The following is a 20,800-nucleotide window of genomic DNA, read 5'->3' as shown; positions in this document are numbered from 1 at the left end:
CACACTCCCACGCCAGTAAGTTCAGCACTCGACAGAATCCCTCGCCCACGCCCTCACTTAGACTATTGAATCTACCTCCCACTCCAGGATGTTCTAAACACACTTCCACTACAATCAGATCCCCGCCCACACACTCCCACGGCGGCAGATCCCCTCTCATCCCTCACTCACTTGGCAACGGGGAGAGTAAGCAGATATTTATAAAAAGAGAAGACTGCCCTTAGTTAATAATACAAAGCCTTAATAAATACACTCTTCCCGTACGAACTTTAAGGAAAAACGTGCCTTATGATACCCTACTCTTAATCTACAGTCAAGACTAAAGGCGAAACTTCCCCCAGCAAGTACAGTATCACCACGCCGCAGCTGAAGACGAGACATAAAACCTCCTGTTTCGGAGAAGTTGACGCAGGAACGGTCGTTTTCACTCCTCTCGTCCATCTCCTCTGATGATAAAACTCCCTCCACTCAACACACGAGGCACGCTTCCACGCGTCAACCACTGAGGACCACAAAGCAGCACTAAAGAACACAAAGGAAGAATAAATATGATTGCATCGTGCAGAGCGGAATGCAAACAGAAGGACCTCGCACCAACCATAGTACAGCAAAAGAACATACAAATAGAGGACACGAAAAACAAACTAACAAACGGCAGAAACTTAAATCACACATAAAGAAAGAACGCACCACGACGCAGCACCTGGAAGCCACACGGCCTTTGGCTTCTCGCCCAAATTCACAAGTGATCACATTTCCTCAGTCAGGATCACGTGCAAGTTCCATTCGCGAATCCAACAAACAGACACATTGGATGCATGCTTTGGGAGAGTTAATTAGGAGTCTAGGACTGTGATGAGCTTGTTTCATCTGTTCCGTCATTCTTTTCACTCCTAATCACATTCTTCCACTCGCTTGTCTGTGTGATTCGCGAATCAAACACATAGGCGAGTGGGAACAAAGCGAGTGGGAGTAAATGTTCCCTGCTTTGGTTGCAATGGAGTGGTTCAAGACTGGCATCGCTGGTGGTTTCCAGAAATGTGACGTATGTATAGGATGAGCACGACGGGAGGGAGGTGGCGAGCAGCGCACAAGCCAGTCATCTTCAACTAACGCAGCTCAGGCCAGGCAGTGCCCGCAGCCCCGAGATCAGGACAGATCAAAATATACAACTGAATTTTTCTCCTGTTTCATGGTCATATTTACCGAATACACAAAAGGATGACATAACACAACACCACAGGGACGCTCCCCAGCAATGTCTGGTGTTGACTGGACACTTAGGTGACTCGGGGAAGTAAGGCTGGTCAACCCAGGAAAGGCCGCCAGCAATGAATAATGTGAGGAGCGGCGAAAAGAAGTACAATATATGCATGTCAGACAAGGAGAAATTAGATGAAGTGGGATGAGATGGTAAAAGTGTAAACAGTGTGAACAACTTGGAGGCCTGCCACCCTGGATTCAGGCCGTGTCAGGCCGGCATCCTGCACCCTAGCATGCGTAGATCGCCTAAGGCCAAGAGAGTATATTAGATATCGCTACATAATTAATTAGGAAGTTGGGAGCGTAATGAGTGTGTTTCATCTCGTTTCATCTCTTCCTTCCATCTCCTTTCTATTACCGAGAACGACAGGGATGTTTCCTTGCGCCAACAACAACAAAAAAATAATAATTTATCAAACACTGCACATCTCGTTTCATCTGTGTTTCATCTCTTGCTTCTAACCTGTTCCCATTACCAGGCAGAGCAGGGGCGTTCATTGCCCAACAAAAAATAAGTCAGGCTCTCCGCGTCTTAAGGTCCTGAGGGCTTGCCACGGAGTCTTCGCATCAAAGAGTCACATGTCAGGACAGCAAATGTCAGCACGGCTCTTGCCTTCCCTTATCTCATCCTCCTCAGACACACAGAACTAACTCATTTTACTTAAACATTTCACTAACTTTTCTTCAGACATTCATATTTAATTTAATTCAACACACGTGTCTCTATCGGACTAAATGTTTTAAAATCCACGTCATCACATACTTTCCATGCAGCATATCTTGTTTTCCACGTTCGTCTTGCAAAACAAAAAATCCTAGGAAAAAGTCCAAACGCTTTAAAAGACCGTAATTGTTATTCTAAAAGACGAAAAGCAAACCCAAAACCACATTTACTCTCTCTCTCTCTCTCTCTCTCTCTCTCTCTCTCTCTCTCTCTCTCTCTCTCTCTCTCTCTCTCTCTCTCTCTCTCTCTCTCTCTCTCGCTCTCGCGCGCGGTCAGAAGGTTCCGATGGCCTTGGGAAAACCTTTCAATCGGATTGGCGACGTAATGTGGACTTATATAGAGGGACCTGCTTCGATTCCCTTAAAGGAGGCGGAGCAGGACTTGGGGAGGGGAAGGTGGTGGTGATGGAGGGAAAGTGGAGAAGGTGAAGGTGAGGCGACACAGTTACGATTCCCGGAAAACAGCAAGAGAATGACGGCCCGAAATAGACTCGATTGATAAAGAAGAGGCAAGCGATACCTCCTTTCTCTTCTTGCGCGCGCACACACACACACACACACACACACACACACACACACACACACACACACACACACACACACACACACACACACACACACACACACGCAGAATGTAGAAACAGAAACAAATATTAGATTGGTAACTGACATGGGAAGAGGTTTTGCTTTTGATGTGCTGCTTGCTCTCTCTCTCTCTCTCTCTCTCTCTCTCTCTCTCTCTCTCTCTCTCTCTCTCTCTCTCTCTCTCTCTCTCTCTCTCTCTCTCCTATCCCTTCATTCTTTCATATCACATTCCATTCATGTCTCGCTTTCTCTCTTTTCCTCCATCCATCCATCCTCTTTTCCTTCCTTCTCTCTTCGTCCATTCGTCTCCTCTTCCTTCCTTCCTTTGCATTCCAAGATTAAGTCGACAAGGTATTCCAAAATATTCCTTATCCACTGTACACACTCATCAAGTTGAAATGTTTTGTTCTTCTTACTCTCTCTCCTTCTCTCTTTACTTCTCTCTTCCATCTTCTTCCTCAAACATTCCCTCCTTCATCATTCATAAAATGTTTCCTAATCACGTAATCTCTCTCTCTCTCTCTCTCTCTCTCTCTCTCTCTCTCTCTCTCTCTCTCTCTCTCTCTCTCTCTCTCTCTCTCTCACATTTCCATTTCCTCACACATATTCCTCTCCCTCTCCACTCTCGGCCTATTACACAACATCGTTACCGAATGCCAGAAAAAAGTAATAACGTCGCAGTGAAATAAAAAAAAAAAGTTCATGTACATTCGTTCGGGTTTTACTTTTTACCTTCCATTTTGTTCACTTGAAAGCAAAAACCCATTGTCACGCAAGAATAATTCACTTCCACTGTTGCTGCTCCTACTGCTTTCCATCGCCTCGTTACACAGCACTGTACACAGCAGCAAAAGTAGTAGTAGTAGTAGTAGTAGTAGTAGTAGTAGTAGTAGTAGTAGTAGTAGTAGTAGTAGTAGTAGTAGTAGTAGTAGTAGTAGTAGTAGTAGTAGTGCCATTCCTCTTTCTGTTCTGGTGTCAACAAGTGATACTGTCCTAATTCACATAGCAGCCTAAGCCATGCCACGTCCCTTGCCGTCTCGGGACGGGGGAAAGAAATAGTGGGGTTGAGAAGCGTGCTAAGTCACTATGGGGAGGAAAAACAATGTTTACTTATGTGTGTGTGTGTGTGTGTGTGTGTGTGTGTGTGTGTGTGTGTGTGTGTGTGTGTGTGTGTGTGTGTGTGTGTGTGTGTGTGTGTGTGTGTGTTCATTCTGATACCGAGTGGGCACGGACGCTGTAACCTGGACTAACATGCTGCACAGTGGACGAGGTATCAGCGGCGTGGCGGCGCGTGCTGGCGTCCCCTTCTTGCATAACCTCGGTTTCCAATGTCTCATTTTACTCTCCGGTAATCTCCATTGTCATTCTTCATACAAAACAAAATTATGATTTGGTGGTCAAGGGGACTGATAACACATTTATCTATCTACTACTTTGTTAAATTGACGTTAACGGATTATACTTAATCAACCACTTGTATGAGTTCCGCTGTTTCCTAAATGCCTGTCCTCGCTGGTTTGGCCATTTCTCACTAATTTATTCCCTGATGACGGTGGTATCACCAGGAGGTTCTATCGTGGTTTTAGAAATGGGAAAAGTCGCTGGTAATACAACTCTACGTGGTTCTGGGACAAATCCTCTTGCCAGCATTAGTCGCGTAGGCATCTCACGGTTCTCACGGTCTCCGGGCGCGATTTTCAAATCAACATTCCTATGGTGTATAATATACTCCTGAATTCTTCCCTTGCATTAGTAGTAGTAGTAGTTGTCATCGTCGTCGTCGTCGTAGTAGTAGTAGTAGTAGTAGTAGTAGTAGTAGTAGTAGTAGTAGTAGTAGTAGTAGTAGTAGTAGTAGTAGTCATCGTCGTCGTCGTCGTCGTAGTAGTAGTAGTAGTAGTAGTAGTAGTAGTGATGGGTGGTGGCAGCGACGCACAAGACCCATTCTTCCTTCCTAATATCAGGGTCTTGTTCCCACTTTTCGTCCGGCCTTACCTCGGCAGCACTAAAGACACAAGTTCTTGGTGCTTTTAATGGTGAAAATAACCCAACTGGAGGGAACATGTCCGTGGGAAGTGCATCTGTGGAGTCCCTCTGGCTACACAGTAGGCGTGGCGTCCCTCTGCCTGCACGACCACGGCGGGAGGGAGGGGACACAAAAGACACACAAAAAGAACAAACAACCGTTGACTTCATGACCCAAACGAGGCTATGATAAACTGCACTCTCGGGAATACAATGGGGCAATATTTAGAATCGCTTTGGTCTTTCACCGCAATTTTTTTTCCAAGGTCGAAAAGATGATAAGCCAGGTTCTCAGGAGTGTTCCTTCTGTTCATAATGCAGAAATCACGTTAATCTGTCAAGAGAATCATGGAAACTACAGCCTTTTAAAAGTACTGGAGGTGCGACGCGGAAGTGTTTCAGAACACAGCCCTTGGTATGGTAAAAGCAAGGCGTACTACATCACAGGAGACGCCCAGTGTCTTCTTTTGAACTTATCACCAGTCCTCCCCTTCCGCGGTCCCCTGCATGAGACTCTACTTTCTCACCAGTACTGTTCACCTCACTAATGCAAGAGTTAACCACCACAGCGCCTATACGACACATTGCCACACTGCCCAGTATATTCCTTTCCTGCAATATGGCAATCGTCTACCAGGGAAAGGGTTTAAATGCTACAAGGAATAAATGCCTGGTGAGTTCCCATATTCAGTCCTTAAGGAGTTTGTATATACAAAAGCAATACTACATGTTCTGTTTGTGGCATTACGAGATGCATAAAAAGAGGTGGATGTTTATCTTCTTTGTAGGAGAGAAAGGGAGTCAAACATTCACAATTCTTTTTGTTTTATTGGAATATCAATGAATGTGCCAGACAGAGAACAAAGGCAAAGTGAAGCTGCAAGACAATATGAGCTGTGAAGAGTGAAGAAGAGAAAGAAGACGAAAGGAGAAAGGAAAATTAGGCAGAAAAAACGCTGAAAAAAAATAAGAGAAAACGCCAAAAACAAACAAAGACAATGAGAATAATGAAAAGAAAAAAAAGTGATGATGCAAAAGCAAAATCTTTAGAGAAAGAAGGAAGCAAATGAGCAGGAAAAAAAAAAGGGAGGGCAATGAAAACGGAATGAGTTAAAAGCCCATGAGGAACAAAGGGAAAAAAACAGAGTATGAAAAAAAAAAAAAGATAAAAAGGAGGAGGAGGAGGAGGAACGTCAAGTGGGAGATAGACTTTGGAAGAAGATGGAGGAGGAGGCGGCGTCCCAAAGGGTGTTAGTTTCCGTGCAAAGAAGATGCGAAGGAAGTTATGAGAACCCGAAAACTTCTTTATTGATAACTGCAGCGTGTCCCTGGAAGCTCTTTATGCCACGCAGGGAAAGATTCTAAACTTGCCCAGGGAAGAAAGAAAGAAGAAAAAAGGAAAAAAAAAAAATTATCCACTGTGTGTATATTCCGTGTTTTAAGTAGCTGACTTTTTACTTTTATTTTTTTTCGTAGCAATAGTAGAAGTAGTAGCAGCAGTAGTAGCAACAGCAGCAGTAGTAACAGTAGCAACAATAATAGCAGTAGTTATAGCAGTAGCAGTAGAAGCATTAGTGGTAGCAGTAGCAGTAGCAACAGGAGCAATAACCTCTTCTCGGAGTGGGTGTGAGAGAATGCGTGGGCGTAACAAGCCTGGACCATGCACACAATTCTCCAGTAATTACTGTACTAAATTAGGTGTTACGAGGGTATGCCCCCTCAACCCCCAACGCCATTCCCTTCCCTCGTGACCAAGTACACACTCGGTCATGGCGCGTGATTAATGAGTGCACGTGTTTGCGGCCACCTGACAGTACAGCTTCTCACTTTAATGACGGTGTGAGTAGTACATCACTTCCCGTGTACCCAGTAACAGTGCACACCCCTTCATGTACACTCTTGGCACGTCAACACACAAACACACACACACACACACACACACACACACACACACACACACACACACACACACACACACACACACACTTCAACTGTAAGGGCTTATTGGCTCCTTACTCCTTACTGTCTTTGAGAATCTCTGTACATATTACACACACACACACACACACACACACACACACACACACACACACACACACACACACACACACACACACTCAGCGTGTCATCGTTGGCAGGCCTGCTGGAGGTTTACAACTCGGGGCGGGTGGCCAGCCTGCTGGGCGTGGAGGGCGGCCACCTGGTGGGGGCGAGTCTCTCCGTGCTCAGGATGTACTACGACCTGGGCGTGCGCTACCTCACCCTCACCCACACCTGCAACACGCCCTGGTAAGTGTGCACCTCACCCTCACCCACACCTGCAACACGTCCTGGTAAGTGTGCCCCTCATGATACACACCTCTTGGGATTCAACTCGCCTGCAACACGACTCGCTAAGTTTGCACGCCACCAGTTATAAAATCCTTGTAGAATATTTCACATTTTCTTATCTTATCCTCAAGGTTTTTTGTTCCAGCATGTACATTTAATCTGACTGAACCTGAAATACATACTTATCACGAGCCCTTGTAGTACATCGCCCCCTGCTGAGTTTGGACCTAATACACGTGTACTTGGCGGGTTAAGGCAGCAGAAATCAAGGGAGGTTTTCTTATTTATTTTGAAGATACGATTTTTCGCACGTATAAGGTTGATGGAGGCCAGGAAATGTTTGTAGAAATGTAACAAAATAATTTATTGTAAGATTAACCTTATGGGAATGAATGTACGTGTTGGGGCAAAAAGTCAGTTACGGCACATTCCTTAGCGAGCATCCTGTATAGACAAGCAAATAAATAATAATAATAATAATAATAATAATAATAATAATAATAATAATAATAATAATAATAATAATAATAATAATAATAATAATAAAGTACAAATGTAATGAGGTATAGCAGGTAAATGAAACTTAATGACAACATCTGGAACACGCAGTCTCTCTCTCTCTCTCTCTCTCTCTCTCTCTCTCTCTCTCTCTCTCTCTCTCTCTCTCTCTCTCTCTCTCATAATGACACGCACATAAATTAGCACACTCCAGTAAACACCACGACACACCTGTTAGCGTCACGCAGCAGCAATCCACACTCACGCTTGATAAGTCACATCACACCTGAACTAATGACGTGCACACACCGCACACCTGCACACAGCCTAGGCCTTACACTCACACCTGTTCATTTTATTGCACTTTAAAACTCCAGAATCAGAGAAGCTGGTGACTCTGAACTCTACCTTCGTTCCGTCCCGTGATAAACACTCGTTAACTGGCCTCGGTTCTTTATTAATCTTTCTCTCTTCAGGAATATCAAAGTGCCTGGTAAAACTTGACTAACCTTGTACTTTTGTGGCTTTTGGTCCTATTTTTCCCAACGGCTTCACTTCCCGGAAACTCTCTCTTCTTTAATTTGTTTTTCTGTTTCATTGTTTACTTCGTGTGGTTTTGTTCTGAATTCAAACTTACATTAATACACACACACACACACACACACACACACACACACACACACACACACACACACACACACACACACACACACACACACACACACACACACACACACACACACACACACACACACACACACACACACACACACACACTAAGCGACGTACAAAAAAATATTTCAGAGCTCCAGGTTTCCTTTTCTTCCTTTTAGCAATGAAACCACAAGTTGTAAAGAAAAACTGCAACACGACCATAACAAGATTTGGCTTTAATGTTACCAATGTTTGAGCTTCCTCTGCCGCACACATGCACGCACGCACGCGCACACACGCACGCACACACACCACACACACATACATACACACACACACACACACACACACACACACACACACACACACGTCAGGTTTCAACTCTGAAAAAATGCAAAATTCGACAAATTCATATAAAAAGGAACATTTTTCCCCATTTTCTTTATTTCACCTACCACTACACTACTTTAGACATCATGTTCCGAAATTGCCTTCCCTTTCACTCTCCTTACCTCCTCATTTTTTTGACATTTATAGGACTACAAAACTAAAAACTTCCCCCCTCTCTCTCTCTCTCTCTCTCTCTCTCTCTCTCCCACTCTCTCTCTCTCTCTCTCTCTCTCTCTCTCTCTGCTTCTCACACACCTTTCTCCTCCCTCAAAAAATACTCCCGCCCCTTAACAATGCCAGAGGCTGGCCCTTGTTAAGCTGCAGGCGAGGCCCAGACAAGTGGCGGGTGCATTGCAAGTCCTTAATCGCAGCCCAGGCCAAGGAGAGAGAGAGAGGGAGAGAGAGAGAAAAAAAAAAGAAAAAAAAAAAAAAAGAAAAAGAAAAAGTGACTTCGGGCTGAGAGAGAGAGAGAGAGAGAGAGAGAGAGGAGAGAGAGAGAGAGAGAGAGAGAGAGAGAGAGAGAGAGAGAGAGAGAGAGAGAGAGAGAGAGAGAGAGAGAAGAGAGAGAGAGAGAGAAGGGTTATGAAGATTTAATGAGTCATAATTTAGTGGTTTAAACGTGAGAGGTGTGATGATGAATTGGGAGGTCATTGATCTTCAAGGCACGGAGACGCAGAGGGAGAGGGGAATGTGGGGAGAGAGGGAGAGGTGAGAGAGGGGAGCAAGGGCATGTGAGCGTGACTGGAAGGGGAGAGCGACCACCACGTGGCGGTGAGAGTGGCGCTAATGAAAGCCAGGTTGGGGGAAAAAGAATATAGGACCGAAATTACTGAGTGGGAAATTGAAAACTGCGAATAGTGTTAATGGAAAATTATTCCTAAGAGAGAGGCAAAAGAAGGAAAAATTGAGCCCAGAAAGCTTCCCACTAGACAAATACGCCACACAGATGCACCCACTTTCAGAATTGATTTCGTGTTAAAATAAAATAAAAATATAAGTTAAAAGAAAAAGAGAAACGTATAAGGAATCATATAATTTTCAAACACAGCAAAACTGTCCTTATATGGAAACAAGGCAGAATAGGGGAAAAATACAGGAATTTTACTAAACTAAAATAATTCAACACTATTTATATTTTTAACAGCAGAAAATGCTCATCTAAAGGCCGCGAAATACAAAGAAAATTTATTTTGTTGGTAAAGCTTATTACTGTTTGTGCTGGGATTAAAGAAAAAGACGAATGATTAGATATTGTGTAGGAGCAAAAAAGTGGAAATAAATGGAAAATATAACGGAAATAAAAGGAAACATATCATATAACTGAGAGGAAAACTTATCTAAATAACAGAACCAAAACACCAATAAACCCAGATTTAAAGATGAAATTAATTTGTGAGTTATGTAAGAACGAAATACACAGAAACTCAACTTCTAGTAGTTTAAAACAATTTGCTGGGACAATACAGAGAGAGAGAGAGAGAGAGAGAGAGAGAGAGAGAGAGAGAGAGAGAGAGAGAGAGAGAGAGAGAGAGAGAGAGAGAACGTGTAGTCTGGAACAGCGTCAGGGCTTAGTGATAAGGATGGAGCTTTGAAGTGGGAGCAATGGAGTGAAGGTATTACTCGAGAAAGACGAGGCACTGAGTCAACACTTGGAACACAAAGAGGTGAATGCCCCTCGCGAACCAAGGCTCTCCTCCTCCTCCCCCGTTTTCTTCATACTACTCCTCTTCTTCATCGTCTTCGTCTTCCTCCTCCTCCTCCTCCTCCTTTTTTTTCACCATACTCCCCCTTTTCTTCGTCTTCTTCCTCCCCTATTCTCCTCCTCCTTCTCTTCATCCTACTCCTCTTTTTCTTCTTCGTCGTCGTCCTCTTCCTCTTCGTCATCGTCGTCCTCCTCTTCTTCCTCTTCGTTGTCGCTCTCTTCATCCTTCTTTTTGTTCTTCTCCTCCTCCTCCTCTTCCTACTCTGCTTCTCATCCCTTCCTCCTTTCCTTCGTATTTTCTACAACACGTGATATCTTCCTCACCTCCACTCTTCTTCCCTTACCTGCCCTCGCAACTCCTTTAATTCATGCCTTCCTACCTACGTCCCCTCCTTCTTTCTTCATTTCCCTCCCTCCCTTACCCTCCCTCTCCCTCCCTATGATGCTGCAAAGACCAGGCTTGTAATGCACTTAATGAGATGAAATTTAGAATATCTCATTTGCAGGTGTCATTCTCACCACCCAAAGCTAGGCGCCGCCCTCATCCCCTCTCGCCTCCCTCTGAAACACATTACGATAAAGTGCTTTAGCTGCCTCTCCTCTCTCCCTCCCTCTCTGCCCTCCCCCCCTCTCATCTCGGGTTCACTTCCTCATTATTGTTATTGTCATTATTATTATAATTGTTGTTGTTGTTGTTGTTAGTATCACTTTTATTGTTATTATTGTTGTTGTTGTTTTTATTACTTATTATTATTATTATTATTATTATTATTATTTTTATTATTGTTGTTGTTGTTGTTGACAATGTTGTTACTACTATAACTGCGACGGCTGCTACTTTTATTTCTACTACTACTACGACTACTACTATTAATACCATCACTATTATTTTTATTAATACAACAACAACAACAACAACAACTACTACTACTACTACTACTACTACTACTACTACTACTACTATTACTACTAATACTACCACCACCACCACCACCACCACTACTACTGCTACCAACACTACTACTACTACTACTACTACTACTATTACTACTACCATCACTACTACTACTACTATTACTACTACCATCACTACTACTACTACTAATACTACTACTACTACTGCCACCACCACTACAATTACCATCACCACATTCAACATTTTTCTTTACAGACAGCGCTACAATGTGTACTTATCAATATTTTCTCGTAAATTTTTCCTTGTTTTCCATCGCTTGCAATATAATAAATTCAGCTTTTATTGGTTGGGGAGCATTTTACTTTCATTTTATTCTTATCGTTAAAAATAAAAGTTAACTTCAAATGGCTGGTAAAAATATATTTCTGAGTAATTACAGTCGGCGCGCAAACACCAACCCCTCTCCCCCCTTCCAGCTTCCCCTTCCCCCCTGACCTGACCTGACCCCCCCCAACGCCTCCACACCCACACAGGAAACTTTAATTTATATTTTTGCTATAATTTTTAATTTACGTTACACTGCGAATCTTAACTCTTTAAAATACCAATAGCTTTTTTTTTTTTTCGTCAATTTCATGTAATTTTCAACGTGATTTTTTTTTTTTTGTCTTTTTATAATCCTTTCTTATCTTTTTTTAACCTGTAATGTAGCGGGAGATTTCATTTTCATAGACTTTGTGATATTTTTTGCAGCACAATGTTCTATTTTCATTTTCTGTTCTGTAATAATATTTTAGATTATTCTTTTCCTACCCTTTTCTTGCACTTCAATTCTCAACTATAGAAATACGAGATCATTATCATTATCTACTTTATCATCATCATCATTATCACCATCATCATCATCCTCATTCTTATTGTTCCACGCACCCCACCATCGAATATTATCTTTTTTTATCACATTATTTTCACTGGATTCCCGTAAAGTGTCACATTTTTATTCGAATTTTTTACATTTTTACATCGATTTCACTCAATATCACGATGGCTTTTTATTTCAATTCCTCTGATTTTTATTTTCAACAGTTCGCTTGCTATCTCATTAATTACGAATATCTTCCAAATCACCCTTTTTATTGCATTTCGGTAATAACTCATCCATATCATATTTCTCTCTCTCTCTCTCTCTCTCTCTCTCTCTCTCTCTCTCTCTCTCTCTCTCTCTCTCTCTCTCTCTCTCTCTCTCTCTCTCTCTCCTGACGCCTCCTGTTTACCTGCGCCGTGTTTGGTGTCTTGCCGCTGAGGGACTAACGTTAATGAGAGAGTGTGAACGTTTCCAGGTGATTAACGTTTTTTTCCCCTCTGAATAAACATGAAAAAACAACCCAATGAATTACAAATATATACCAGTGTTCTCTCTCTCTCTCTCTCTCTCTCTCTCTCTCTCTCGTCTCTCTCTCTCTCTCTCTCTCTCTCTCTCTCTCTCTCTCTCTCTCTCTCACACACGTATAAAGCTTAATGGAGTTTCAAGCGCATGAGGTGAGAAGCTTCAATGTTAAAGTGCAGTCACGATTCCACTTTTTGTCTGTCCTTCTACTCCACTTGTGTGGTCTGTTTGTTTGTCCACCTGCCACTCCCGTTGCTTATCTATGTTTAATTACCCCACGTGTCGCACCTGGCCTGACGTTTTCCTTTTTATCTGTCCCACCACGCATGTTATTTCAATTTTCATTCTCTCTCTCTCTCTCTCTCTCTCTCTCTCTCTCTCTCTCTCTCTCTCTCTCTCTCTCTCTCTCTCTCTCTCTCTCTCTCTCTCGTCGTTAGTTACCCTCTCTAGTGACCAATTTGTAATCAGGACACTCCCTCATCTCTTCCTCCTTCGCTCCCTTGCTTCCAATACAGCTTACGTAGGCGTCTCTCTCTCTCTCTCTCTCCTCTTCTCGCCTCTCTCTCTCTCTCTCTCTCTCTCTCTCTCTCTCTCTCTCTCTCTCTCTCTCTCTCGTGGCGTCACTTCAGCCGGTAATTGTGCACTGCCTATTATGTTGCAATGTTATGAAGTTATTAGCATTACGAATATGTTGATTCTCCTTAAGGTTAGGTTGTTTTGGAGGTTTGCTATGACTTGGAGGAGAGAGAGAGAGAGAGAGAGAGAGAGAGAGAGAGAGAGAGAGAGAGAGAGAGAGAGAGAGAGAGAGAGAGAGATGCAGGTATACAGGGAGAAATAGCGAGACAAGGATGCAGAAATGTGAAATAAATAACGGAAGTGAGATTAAGAAACACACACACACACACACACACACACACACACACACACACACACACACACACACACACACACACACACACACACACATATATATATACAGAAGAGTAAATGAAAGCTAGAGAAAAAAATACCCACAACAAATAAAACCTGACACACAAAGGAAGGAACACACACACACACACACACACACACACACACACACACACACACACACACACACACACACACACACACACACACACACACACACACCATAAAGAGACAGATTTATATACCCTCACCGACACACGCAGCCAAATACAGACAGATGCAAGATAAGAAACAGGACACGAGGAGCAAAGAAATAGAGACAAGGAGGAGGAAATAGATTCACACGCACACACAAAATAGAAATAAATACACCTACACACACACACACACACACACACACACGGATGCAGATAGACCAGAGAGAGAGAGAGAGGGAGAGAAAAAAACACCCCACCCACCTATCCACCCACACACACACACACACACCCACACACACACACACGAGAAAAGACAAACCCTCCCTACATCAGCAGCAAATCGAGCAATAACCTTCCTATTCCTCCGGCAGGGCAGACTCATCTTTGGCTGATTCTCCAGGCAAACAGGAGGAGAATTTCGGCCTTAATGACTTCGGGGCGGTAAGTACACGAGGGGAAGGAGGCTTAAGCGGCCACAAGGGGAAGGTAACTCGTCTAAGGTAGGCGTAAGGTGAGGGGAGAAGAGGGGAAAGGTGTGCTCAGGTAAGGAAAGGTACGAGAAGGTTGCCAAGGATTTGTATATTGTTGGAAAGTATATAGTGGTGAAAAAAAGACGAGGAAAAGTTGGTGTGTGTGTGTGTGTAGTGTCTGGGATTTATTTACAGCGGTCAAGGTCATGGAATTTAAGGATCATTTGACCTTTTGATTGGTAATGACACACTATTCATTTCACCTGGGTAACTTTCGATGGAGTGAAGTCAAAATACGACATCAGATGCAATATTTCAACTGCTCCTTTATTCACGTCCCTTGCTGTCAATTACAAGTATGTCTTTTGAAACTGTATTCTAAACTTGCAACACAGTATTTTACTCTAAACTTGCAACACAACCTTTCCACTCACTCCCAGTAATCAAAGGGTTAAGGGTCATGTGATTTAAAGGTCTCAGGTTTGACTGGATGAAAGAGGTGTGGGAAATTTTCGAAACTTTAAACCGAAACTACAAAACTTCCGCAATAAAGGAAAAAGAGCACAATTCACAGTGTGTTAGACTTAATGAAGGGTCAAGGTCATGGAGCGCTGGGAAATAAAGTGTCATTTTGCCTGTGTATTCAATGGGGATCTTTGGTTATTGATTTTTTTTTTTTTTTTTACGTATAAGTTTATTTTTAAGGTTTGTGTTTTAGAATTCAATAAAAAAACAAAATTCTTTCTTTATGATACGTCAAACTGGCTGAGGAACATTGCCTTAAAACTTTCCCTTCCTTATGCAACAACTCTCGATACTAGAAACAATATATGAAATTTTTGTAAGCGTCTACATGAAAGAAAGGGATTACAAGGATAGATTTTGCAATTTCCAGCCAGTATAATGTTTAGAGGTGGCTGTAGAACAAGAAGAGATGTCTCACAGTGGTTAGGGATTAAGGAAAAATGTGTCAGAGAACTGTGAAAGGGTTAATTAATGTAAGTCTTTTTTTTTTTTTTTTTGGTCTTTGTGGACTAATTATGAGAAATTTTCAGCTATAACGAATTACACGAAGGTGCACTTTTACAATTTTTTTTAGCCTTAAAAGGAGATTAGACAGATTTATGGATGGGGACAATAGGTGGAAATAGATATGTGTAGGACTGATGGCTTCTTGCACCTTCCCTAAATTTCTTTTTATGTCCTTATGTTCTTATTTATTACGTGAGACGCGGTGACAGTGTGGCGTCCTATCAGTGATATCACCACAGAGCCTGACAGGGAGTCCCGATCACCTGACACACCCTGCAGCTCGAGTCCATTTCAGCAGCAAAAACGCCAACACAAAACAGTTCTATAATATTTAAACGCACAACATCTAGTGGTCTGGATGTCTCGTCTCTTTCCCGCGTGTTTTCGTCACTTAACTGCCGCAAAACTACTCGTACTTAATGCTCCCCTCACACCTGCCTCGTCTCTCTCTCTCTCTCTCTCTCTCTCTCTCTCTCTCTCTCTCTCTCTCTCTCTCTCTCTCTCTCTCTCTCTCTCTCTCTCTCTGTCTTCACATTTTTTCATCTGGCAGTTCATTTTCACCAACACAGCCTCCCTGTCACCATTTAGGCCTAACTCGCGAAAATGACCCTAAAAATTAAAGCCCCCACGTCTCTCTCTCTCTCTCTCTCTCTCTCTCTCTCTCTCTCTCTCTCTCTCTCTCTCTCTCTCTCTCTCTCTCTCTCTCTCTCTCTCTTTATCCCTCTATATATCTCTTAGTAAACACACTCATTCATTTAAGTCAAATTTCCCATACTAAAAAGTTTAAGGAAACAAAAAAATGGACCTTTTGTACTGATCCCAACATTGCCCTTATTGTCTGAGAGAAAAGGATGTGTGTTCCTCTCCCGTGGCCTTTTGTTGTTGGCCTCCCCTTCTTCTCCCTTCCTCCTCCCATACATCATATTCTCCTCAGTATTCCTTATAAAAGAGATGGTTTTCTTTGTAGGGTCATTCTTCCAGCAGAACTACACACAAAGTTTGGTTAAAAGATGCTGTTTCTTCAGTCCACCTTTAATTAGTGTTCATACCTGGCCAAGTGCAATTACGCTAACAACACCTGGAAGTCTGACTGATAAAAGTACGGTACTGGGTTAACGGTGTGGTCTAGGTGTAATTAGCCTATGGTTGATAGAAATAGATTAACACTAAATAGGTGCAAAAGAACGTACTTGTTTTAATGCATTTTCATCTTATATCATTACTAGAATCATATCTGATCTTCCTTAATATCTCAAATGAATCACACATAACCTGTTTTGAAAATGCATCTTCATCATGCATTTACAGAAGATAAACGTACATTTAAATTTCCGGAATATTTGCTTCTGTAACTTTGTATCTTAGGCGAAGTTCACAGCGAACACAGTGCAGCAGTTAAGGAATATATGTATCAGTTCATCTAATCTACTTGCCTTAATCATTTATAATTATAATACTCATTTTCTTTCTTTGTTACGCTCTTTACGACAGCATAAGACTTCCACCACCATCACCATCAGCGTCACCAGAACTACGATGGTCGCGCACACACACACACACACACACACACACACACACACACACACACACACACACACACACACACACACACACACACACTAGCGGAAAAAAAAACCGTCTGGAGACACTTTTAAAAGCCCTTAATACCTCTCAGCATTTCACTTTATTTAGCTCAATGAAAACACAATACTCCTTACATAATGCTTTACCTTTGTTCCTCTTTTTTTATTCCCTCCCTCCCTCCGACTTTCTTTCTTCCCCCAAACTACTTCCTACTCCTCTTCCCCTGCAGCAGTTTCCTCGACTCGGTGTATTTTTCACGTCCTTTCACCTCCACCCCCTCTACTCCCTTGGTCCCTCTCTTCCAAAGGCTATCCACACGCTTCTAAACTTTTTTTTTTTTTTATTTTTTACATAACCTTCTTTCCCCTTGGCAGCCTGACTTAAATCTCTCACCCTCCTCTTTCTACTCCACCTCCCTCCTCTCCCTTACCCTCTCCCTTTCTCCCTCCCTATTACTCTTGCAGTCCACGTCTTATCTCCTGTCCTTCTCCCTTCCCTCTCCATCACTTTCAGCCAGCGCCTCCACTCTCCCTGCTCTCCCTCACTCTCCCCTCTCCCTCCCGCAGAAGGTGGTGCTGGAGATGAACCGGCTGGGCATGATGGTGGACCTGTCCCACGTGTCCCAGCAGACGATGCGCGACGCCCTGGCCGTGTCCCGCGCGCCCGTCATCTTCTCCCACTCCTCCGCCCACGCCCTCTGCCGCCACCCGCGCAACGTGCCCGACGACATCCTCCGACAAGTGGTGAGTGCCTAAGAGGGGTGGAGGACGAAGGGGGCGGCAAGACCCTCGCTTTAACGCCTCCGCCTCCTTGTCCGCCTCCGCCGCCACCTCCTTCCTCCTTGACCAGTCGCTTCCTTTCCTCTCATCCCGCCACCATTTCCTCCTCCAGCTCTCATCCAGTTACCTCCTATCTTCCCTCTCATTGCGTTATCTCCTTCCTTCTTTTCTTCTTTCCTTCTCACCCAATCGCCTCCTCTCTTCTTCTTATCCCTTTTTCTCAGTTATCCCTCCCCTTCCCACTCCTGCGTCACCTCCTTCCCTCCCTTCCCCTTCACCGTCATCTCTCTCCTCGCATCTCAAAGCCTCACCCTCCATCATCCTTCACTCTTTCTCATCCCTTCAGCCTCCTCTCCATTCCTTCATCCTTCCTTCCCACGTCCTTCATTGTTCATCCTGCCACTCCTAACCCCTTCATTCTCCCATCCCACATCCTTCCATCCTTCACTGCCTCATTCCTGCATCCCTCCTCCCCTCGTCGCGCCCTCTCCCTCTCTCCCTTCCTCGCCGCTCGTCTCATTTCGTCTCCCTCGTTCCAGCACTTAAATGGCGGGATCGTGATGGTCAGTTTCTACAGTTACTTCCTCACCTGCAACGACACTGCCACCATCCACGATGTTGTCCGTAAGTACCTGGCCAGAGTAACACCAAACACCCAGTAAGCGATGAGATGTCCCATTCAATTTAGTTTACAGTTACAGACCCGAAAGTAAACGTACAATTTTTACAGTGAGGAAGCTTTCAATACCCAACAGTGACGAGTAAGCTGAATAAAACAAGGAATTAATTATTAGTTCTCTCTCAAAAACAGCAATGCTTTTAGTCAACACAATTTTCTTCCATCACAAACCACGAATCTCTAAATCAGAAACATATTGCTGAAACATGTCACTTCAATTAACTCCCTCCCAAAAGAATATTTAAAAATCTGTCATGAATAGCTTAAATTACGTACTTCATAATTCTCAAGTCAATATTTTAAACACGACTTACGTGAATGACGCAAATTGACATATATGCCCTTGAACGATAAATAGCAGTGTATGTGAATGATGGCAACCGACCTGAAAGCACCGAATATCATATAATTTGGTATATCTCTGAAATGAAGAGCTTTTGAAACTCAGATGACCTTGACTGACCTTGAATAATTTTAAAGCCAAGAGCCGGAATAGCCTGAGTGACCTTGCCGGTGTCTTCCCTCCCGCAGGACACATCACCCACATCCGGGAGGTGGCGGGGCTCGACCACGTGGGCGTCGGGGCAGACTTTGATGGCATTGACAAGTGAGTTGGCCTTCCCTGCCTCGCCTTGCCTCAGAAAAATCATGTGTCTATCTGTTTTTTTCCTTCCATTTCTCTATTTTCCAACGCAGTATTTTTTTTTCTTATGTTCTTTTATTTCACGAAGTACTGTAATAATAGCTGAGGGAGAAAAATCATACTTTGCTTCTTTTTTCTTTCCCTTTTCGTAATTCTTATTTTTTAATCTTTTCTTCACTGTCTTTCGGTAATACACTAACCCGTCTTCTCGTTTTATTTTTTTTTATTTCTTCTCACAAGGAAATTTAAAAGATATCTAATACAGTTATCCTATTTTACTCCCTCCTCGTTAACTTTCCGTATTTTCGAGCATATCACATTCCTGCTGAAGTCACTTTCCCATTGCCTTGAAGAAAATTAAGTCCCTTTTTACTCTCTTAATTGCACCACGTATTTTACAGGACACTGAGAACGAGAAGCCTTTTTTTCCTCCTATTCGTTCCTTTCCTGTATTTTCGAGTACACCAACCTTTTTTTTTTTTATTTATTGTATTCGAGGATTTTAGATCGCATTTTTCGTCACTCAATTTCACAAAGTACTTTACAGAGGATTAATTACTACCATTCTTTTTTTTTTCCTACCTCCCTCACTCTCTCCATTTTGTTGTTTTGGAAAGAAGAATTATAATTACACGCGTCACTCATCATAATAAACGTCACACACTGAAAGCTAAATGTACTTCCCTTGCTTACAGAGTTGATGATCATGTTTTGGCGGCGGTGTTGTCTCTGGTGTTTCTGGTGATGTCTGGATCTTCCTTCACCGCGTCCTTCGTTTGCTTTGTGTTCGTTCGTTTATCCCTCCAAGTTAGACTGAAGGATCAAATTAAGAGAAAAAAAAAGAAACACTGATAATTTAGTGTTGTTGATGTTTCTTTTATTTCACCGCGTCCTTCGTTAAGTTTATATTCGCTTGTTCATCCCTCTAAGTTCACGAATGAAGGCTAGACTGAAAAACCTAACTCAAAACACCGATAATTTTGTTTGAGTGATGTTTCCTTTTGATTTACCGTGCCCTTCATATTCTTCGCATCTGTTTAAGAATCTTCTAGAGCGAAACACGTAACTGAAAAACACTGAAAATTTTTGTTTTGGTAACACTGTATCTTTTGCTGTACAATGTCTTTTGTTTCGCTTGTGTTTGGTTGTTCACGCCTCCGGTTGCTTAATGAAAGTTACATATACTATCGTAGCTGAAAAATGCGCAACTTTTTATTTTGGTGTCAATTTTTTTTTTTTTTCTCTCTGTCTCGTTTCGTTCATTGTGGTGTTCCGTTTCTGGTTCCGCTTCAGTTTTAGCCAGTGTCTTTTGTTCCGTTCGTTGTGGTGTTCCTGCTTCTGGTAGGGTTTCATTTTCCTTCACAGTGTCTTTTGTTTTGCTCATGCTCGCTTATTCACGCCTCGCGTCGCCTAATGGAGACTGGACAGGCAGGAGACGGATCACACGCGGCGAAAAACACAGTTGGGAGGGAAGAGGGGCTCGAGTGGGCGCCGTTTGTTTCTCCGGAAGTGGAGAGGCGATGGCAGTGTGGCGGGCCTGTCTGGGTGCCCGTGAATCTCAGAGGCAGACAGCACTCGAAATATCATAAAATGCTAGAGGAAAACTAAAACTTTTAATAAACCGCGACAAAACCAGATTATGTAGTTCATAACGGGAGACAAATACTGAAAAGGACATATAAGAAAGATATAAAGATTCCGTAAAAAATGTCAAACAACAACAACGCTTTGAAAGAGAGTTGAAGAGGAATGGAATATTCAGTCATCAGGTTGTTAGTGTCGAGTCAATGGGAACCTTTACAAGATTACACAAAATTACAGATAGAGAAGATGGGTATTTGAATAGGTAGATTTTATACAGGAACTGCCACGCCTATAAAGGCCTATTGGCTTCTTGCAGCTTATTTGTTAAGGGAGGGATTTAATGTTCTTATGAATACACGCGCCTTTTTACAACGAGTGTCCCGCCAAAGATATAAAAAGACACCACTAAACATTTCCACAATTACGCAAACATCTCCACTGACAACGCCACG

General features: G+C 42.8%; 1 protein-coding gene and 1 long non-coding RNA gene across 4 annotated transcripts in view; one reads left to right on the top strand and one right to left on the bottom strand.

The window, feature by feature from the left end:
- LOC135112097 (uncharacterized) overlaps positions 1-20,800 on the bottom strand; it is a 210,882-nt gene that overhangs the window by 98,817 nt on the left and 91,265 nt on the right. The window lies entirely within an intron of this gene.
- Positions 1-20,800, top strand: part of LOC135112096 (dipeptidase 1-like) — a 185,789-nt gene that overhangs the window by 155,484 nt on the left and 9,505 nt on the right. For both annotated transcript variants that reach the window (XM_064026058.1, XM_064026059.1), the window contains exons 7-11: positions 6,732-6,882; positions 13,949-14,018; positions 17,230-17,406; positions 17,982-18,066; positions 18,653-18,728. In XM_064026058.1, coding sequence (XP_063882128.1) covers positions 6,732-6,882; positions 13,949-14,018; positions 17,230-17,406; positions 17,982-18,066; positions 18,653-18,728 — 559 coding nt within the window. The remainder of the gene's footprint in view (positions 1-6,731; positions 6,883-13,948; positions 14,019-17,229; positions 17,407-17,981; positions 18,067-18,652; positions 18,729-20,800) is intronic.

Source organism: Scylla paramamosain, chromosome 23 (genome assembly GCF_035594125.1).
Source record: "Scylla paramamosain isolate STU-SP2022 chromosome 23, ASM3559412v1, whole genome shotgun sequence".
NCBI classification, from domain to species: domain Eukaryota; kingdom Metazoa; phylum Arthropoda; class Malacostraca; order Decapoda; family Portunidae; genus Scylla; species Scylla paramamosain.
This window is presented reverse-complemented; position numbering and strand designations above follow the sequence as displayed.